A 7,019-nucleotide genomic window follows, 5' to 3' on the forward strand; every position below is an offset into this window, starting at 1 on the left:
CCAGGCTGGCCCGGGGAAGCCCCAACCGCCACCCACTGCTCAGGGACCTCCCACCAGCCCACGAGGCCCGGCCCCCAACAACAACGAACAGCAAGCAAACGCAAACACGGCCAATCAGAAGGCAGCACCACCCAAACAAGCCGCGGAGGCACCCCCACCACCCAAGGCACTAGACAGGGCAGAGGAGCTCAAGGCTAAAGGAGTGATCATCGACGATGGCATGAACCCGGTATATGGACAAGGTAGATCATGTTTCTATTATGTCATATCATATCATATCATATCATATATCATATCATATCATATCATATACATGTATATAGCAAAGCAGTAACACAGTTTAGTTTAGCACTGTTGTAAGAAGATGGCTTCAACTTTCCATAAGTCATGGTCAGGTATTTATATACATGTAGCTACACATTGGAATTGTCTTTCGCAGGTTTGGAGCCAATACCCCCTGCAGAGGATGAAGATGATCAGAAAGGTGAGTTCAACGCTATACTCTTGTGTGTTTGAGTTGGTCAGCTTGAGAACTGTATGTGATTGCAGGAAAATTAAATGCACAGTAACTGTTGTTAGTACTTCTTACCTACCTACCTGCTACTGCTGAGTAAGTGTACCTTTTTTACATGCACCAATGTTTGCAACTTCTTGTCAGCCATCAGCCATTCAGACCTGCCTCACCTGTTGTTGAGGAAAAAAACTACCAACCAATCACATCGCCCCTTGACTGCTGGCAGCGACATGATTGGCTGGGAACTATCCCTCCAGCAACAGGAGGGGGAGTATCTGATTGGTTGATGCTGGCCAGTGCTTAGGCAGTGAGAGGGAAGGCTTTGCAGGCTGTTATGGTAGTCTAAGAGCTGTTGCTTGAAAGGTACAAGCTTCAGATACAGGATGGTTCTTGTATTGCGTGTCTGCATGCTGGAATGGGGTGGGGGATCTTACAATTTTCAAAACACTGGTAACAGTAACAGTGCCTCTTCCAGTAGTTTCATACTCATACTGTAAGCATCTCATTTTGGAAGTAGTGTTGACCTGGTTTGATTTTCCAGTAGGTAATTGTAACCTTCAACATAGCATCACTGAGGAAACCACAAATACTAGCAGCATATCCAGTGCATAGACAGTCACAAATACCTAGATCTCAGGGAGGTTAGTGATGATAAGTTGGAACTTGTCATTTTTTTCTTCTTTTGCTGTTTTATAGTTTCCCAATGCCTCACTATAACATAACTTAATTGTCTACTTTATTATTGTATAAATGTTTTGGAAGGCTGATGATGCTAGTAGCTCATTTTCATAGTAAAAACAACGTTGGAATATTTCTTTCCCACATAATCTGACAGTTGACTTGTGAACCTTATCATCATTCACATTTTTGCTTGTCTAAAATAGATTTTTGCATACTAAATTATTCTTTTTGTTTTATGGATAGCAGGAAAAGAGCAAGAAAGTACCGTAGGTATACCCTTATGTATCAGACTATGGCTATCTTTTCTTCATTTTTCGTCTGTATTTTTTTGCCCATTGTTGGTCCTTTGACTTTTGAAATTTTTAATACATTTTACTTTTTTTTTAATATCTGTATCCTTTTTCTGCCCACCCCCTTCCTTTAGGGAAAGAAAACTAAAAGACAAAGTAAGTAATTTCTTAGTATAGTGAATAGATTAACTGTGTTCCAACATAACAAACATGTGGCTCTGGATTGTAGGCTATCCATACTGTAGTCTTTACAAGGTTTGGGTATCCATTTAGCACATATATATTAGGACATGGAGTTTGTTATGTTGGAACCCAGTTATTAAGCTATTTACTATGTAAACCACAGATGAGATTTCATTCTAATTCCATAGTTGAGAAAAGTTGGCCACTTTTGCATGAAATGGTTAGTAATGTTCCTGTGTCTAGTGTTGTACTTCGCTGGAAAAGTGGAAATCCATCTTTCCTCCTAAGTTTTGCTGGACAGATATGACACACTCAGTTTAGCGTCTGTTGTTCCCAGTCTTCCGAGGATTAGACGTGCTTGCACACTGATACTGAGGTTTGATGGCAGCCTGCCATTTGCCTCTGTCCTGTGGGTTGATGTTATGTAAGTTTAGGTAAGGCCACGCCAATTTAATTTGTTGGTTCTCGGATTCGCCTCTTCATTTTTTTCTGATTTGCAAAAAAAAAAAAAAAAGATCCTGGTTCTGAATCAACTCAAAATGCTCATATTTTGCCCCCAACAGTTGAGGAAATTCCTTTTCTTCCTAGTTGTTACAGTTTTTTCCATCTATCAAGGCAGTGGTTTGATTAAAAGTTCAAAATTTGTACTTTAAATTTTAACCCAGCCTTTTTTGTCAACTTCATGGCTCATATTGTAGCATTTGGGGCTATAATAGGATGCCTAGACCTGTTTTTATTTTTATTTTTTTTCGCCCTGTCGCTTCATATTTTTCTGAAAAAATCCGAGAACCAACAAATTAAATTGGTATGGCCTAATAACAAGTTACAGTTATTACAAGATACACCAAGCTTTCTAATATTAATCCTGACTGAAACTCTGACCACCAGACAAGGGGGGCAAGACTGACCACATCAAGCCTCCCATGGGACACATGCGCAACGCCAGTAACGTCAGCAACCTCAGCTTTGACCTTGACCCAGAGTTCGTGGCCAAGGCCAACCTGGTGACCGCCAACTGTAAGACTGAGGAGGACCTGGACGGTCTGGAGCAGGAGTTCGACCTGATGAAGTTGTTGCAGTCCAGCGTGAACTCTATTGAGAAAGACTGCTACCAGGGCTCCAAATAACCACCTTCATAACTACTAATTCACATGATGTAAAGTACATTCTTTAGAGCTACAAAGATGTGTGTGATGATATAATTGACTTCATGAGACCATTTGTAGACAGTTTTTGATAGTAGGGAAGGAAAAAAATGAACTTTTGACCACCATTGAGAGAGATTGCTACCAGGGCTCAAAATAACCACCTGTTACTGAGCTTTTTTATCTGCCGCCATGTTGGTGTCCCTATTTGCATGTCAGAAAATCACAGCTCAAGCATTTTTGGACATTTAAAGAACATTTAAGTCTTTCTGACCTTGTTACATATATATATACAGCTCAAAGAGGAGAATATCAAAATCATACTGTCTAGTAGACAGAAACAACTTGCCACAAAAATGTGTGCACTTGAGCTACGATCCACTGAAACAGGGACTTCAACATGTCAGTGAGCCCCTACCTGCTTTGTTGATGTAAGAATACTCATTTGCAGAGGACTGTGAGGAATGCAGGTAAACATACATACAATTTACTTAAAATTATGCGGGCGAAAAAAGGCTTAGATCTTGAATCACATGTAGCAGTGAAGAAAAGCGTATACATATATGGCTGGTAGCTTGCAGAGTATTTTGCAATCACATTCTTGTTGTCATGTACCTTTATAACACTATTTGATGAGATGCATACATATACTCTAGTGCACATGATGTGAAGTACATTCTTTAGAGCTACAAAGCGTGTGTGATGATATAATTGACTTCATGAGACCATTTGTAGACACCAGTTTTTGATAGTAGGAAAGGAAAAATATGACTTTTCTATGATAAATTGCAAGTAAGATTGCATGATCAGAGAACATTGCAGTTAACAGAAAACTTATTTTAAGCCCTGGCTTTGTCAGCTAAACTTTCTACAAGTTGTAATGTTGGTCTACAAGATGTGGTATGTTGTGTTATATATAGGGAACAAAATGTAACTTTGCACAAATCAAAGAAGTTACTCTCTCTACCCATCGTAGTCGTACAAGTTTGTAGCAATGTTGTGTATGAACTTTTTCGTAAGAAGGAAGTATGTGACTGTTTTCCCAATGGAAAATCAGATAAGTTCAGGTTCAGTAATTGTTTCCCCAGTGTTACCACCATGCAAGGACAGTTCAATGAATATTTCAGATCAAGCACTTATGGTTATATTGTAGAAGGCTGCAATTGCACTTGTATAATGAGATATTACAAATCTCTACAGCCCACCTGCCTTAAAATTTTCATTCCATAAAAAATGCTGTGTATGTGATTTGACAATTATACATGTAATAATAATTTTTCTGTATTTATAATAAGGTATTGGTCATTGGTGAGTTTAAGTGGTGTTTGAGAAACCAGCTACAAAAACAGATCTAACATTCTATGTCTATCAGTCATCATCATCTTTAGTACCACTTAGCTTGGTATGTATGATAGAAATATGATAAATCAGGTTGACTGGAAGTTGGGTGGATTACATATATTATCATATTGTTTTATAGTGTCATGTATGACACTGCAGTAGATTGTGCACAACTGTGATGTGCTTTACTTTTAGATGCAGTTTTGTCATGAAATCAATAAAGATTTCTCATACAATTTAATGAAAAGAGCCTTTTTATTGCCAAATACACTTACCTGCTACCTACACAATTTTAAAGCAAATACTTTATGAAAGTCTTAGGGTACTTAATCCCTGTACAGTCAAATTTTCCCCAAGTGACCACCTCTATAAGCCAGCCATCTGGCCATAACCACCACTTTTTCTCAGTCCAGATTTTTCTCACCATAGATGTTTTTTTTTTTGGTTTTTATTGTCCAAACAGTACCCGTGCAGTCACAGCCTGTATACGGCTGAATTGATGCAGGGTATCACATAATCAATACAAATCACAACAATTACAACAATCAAATAATACACATGATACACATATTTGTCGCAAGGGTCTGTGCGGCTGCCATTCGGCGCCACAAGGTGACCTCAATACGACCTTCCCCAACCGAAGTTAGGTACCCATTCACACCTGGGTGGAGTGAGGAACGTCGTGTAAAGTGCCTTTCCCAAGGGCACAACGTCGGGGCGCATGTTCAGACATGTACCGGGTACGACTCGGAATCAAACCCGGGTCTCCCGTTTCATAGTTGATTGCTCCATCCACTACACCACCCGACGCCACTACAATAGATGCACAGTGACCACATCAGTCATGTTGATTTAAAATCCCTCTGCTCCGGAGTCATCACCAAAAACTAATGTTGAATGAACATTGCCAAAATTGAGACATTAAAATGTGGCTGCAAACACAAAAATGTCATCATCTCCACTTGGTTTTATTTGATCCCAACCTGCCATATATCTAGGTAGTAAACATAATCATTCATAAATTTTGAACCAAATACCTTCAGTGATTTCAATTTGGGGCTTTTTTTTCTTTACACTGACCTGCAATTCAGTACTTGGGGAAAAACTAGAAACCAACAGTTCTGTAGGTACAGTATGGACAATGTTTAATATAATGATGATTAACAAACTGGCGGATAGAACAGTTGTACATTAATATGGTGACTACTATTATTACATGTATTTTTCAAAACAACATTGGGACATATTTGCAGCATTTGTTTCATGTGTTATGTAACATAATTCCACCCAGATCTCTATGTGCCTGAATACACAGTATTCAACATGGGACCATATATATCAGTGATACAATATCATACTGGTACATGTACCTTTCTTACATGTAGCTATGACAATTTCACGTTTAAGATTATATGGTGCCCATAGATATACCCCCTTGTTTGTTGGTTTTACTACATCCATAATGATTTGTATAGACTTGTTACATGGTAATGATATAGTCCATTGCTTTTCCATGAAATACAGTGTGCACTGTATTGTTCAATAGACCTTTTCAACCAAAAGAGAAAACATCTTTACATAAAGTCCTGACAATCCTTAATGTTTCTTACTCCTTCCTGATTATTTTCCAAACAAAATGACAACTTGTTATTATTCACTTGCCCCATGATCATAAAAATGTAATCCATGCAGTTTCTGTATATCAAGTGGAAAATAAGTATGGTAAATACTTGTTATATTTCTTTGTTGACTGTGACAAAAGTATTTGAGTAAAACAAAACAAAACAACACATCACACAAAAACACAACACAACACAACACAAACGAGACCCCTACATTAAGACAACTCTAACTCTAGCCCTTACAAAAAATGTATAATGTCAAAACATAGGGGTGACAGAAGATAGGATTATTCCCAAAAAATAACAGTTTAGGACATACCAGTTTAATTTGCTGTTTCTCGGATTCTAGAAGAAAAACAAGTGACAGAAAGAAAAGAAAAAAACAGGTATCCCATGATAGCTACTGTAGGAGCCACGATGTCAACATACCAGAGTGGTTTATGATTCAAACAATGAATGTTTAAACCTCAATTCAAACCACATGGAGAAACTAAAGAAGTAAAACGAGAACAGAACAAGATGAAATGCATGTAACCCTTCAAGTGTCACAGGCCAATATTTCAGTCTAGTTCTGCTTGGCCCAAATCAGAGGGTTGAAGGATACACAGTCCTCCTTAGCATATTATCTTATTATTTTGTTATCTGCAATAGTTTGGTGCATTATGAAGTAAGTTTAAACTGTAATGTCCAACACAACAAAAATTGGACTCACCCAAATTTTCGACTGTACAACTCCAGTCTTTTTCAAGGAATGAGCAATCCACCGCTTCCGTGACGTCACGCAGATAACACACGTGACTCCGTGAGCAGTGGATCATAGGTTGCAGAAAGTCTGTGGCGCCCCCCGTCTCTGTTGAGGGATGGCTGTAAAGCCCTGATGTAGATGGCCTCTTTAATCCCTCGTGCAAAAAATTCCGGTTCTGTGTCCTATGATCCACTGCTCACGGAGTCACGTGTGTTATCTGCGTGACGTCACGGAAGCGGTGGATTGCTCATTCCTTGAAAAAGACTGGAGTTGTACAGTCAAAAATTTGGGTGAGTCCAATTTTTGTTGTGTTGAACATTACAGTTTAAACTTACATCATAATGACTTCTACCAACACAGATGAACTTTCAAGATAAGTTTGGTGCATTGTTATACTCTTACCAGAGGGATGAAGATTAATACATGTACCTAAGAATGGTCATTGCTAGCTACACCTTTACATTATATGCTTTCCACAATGCAGTCTTTCCTTGTATA

At 38.6% G+C, this 7,019-nt stretch overlaps 1 protein-coding gene across 1 annotated transcript in view; it reads left to right on the forward strand.

Annotated features, from left to right (window-relative positions):
- LOC109474111 (vasodilator-stimulated phosphoprotein-like) overlaps nt 1-4,349 on the forward strand; it is a 10,019-nt gene extending 5,670 nt beyond the window's left edge. Inside the window, exons 8-10 of the mRNA XM_019774320.1 lie at nt 5-242; nt 440-484; nt 2,557-4,349. Coding sequence (XP_019629879.1) covers nt 5-242; nt 440-484; nt 2,557-2,795 — 522 coding nt within the window. The 3' untranslated portion in view covers nt 2,796-4,349. The remainder of the gene's footprint in view (nt 1-4; nt 243-439; nt 485-2,556) is intronic.
- Nucleotides 4,350-7,019: the final 2,670 nt, after the last annotated feature.

This window comes from Branchiostoma belcheri, unplaced genomic scaffold (genome assembly GCF_001625305.1).
Source record: "Branchiostoma belcheri isolate BF01 breed outbred unplaced genomic scaffold, Haploidv18h27 scaffold30, whole genome shotgun sequence".
Lineage (NCBI taxonomy): Eukaryota > Metazoa > Chordata > Leptocardii > Amphioxiformes > Branchiostomatidae > Branchiostoma > Branchiostoma belcheri.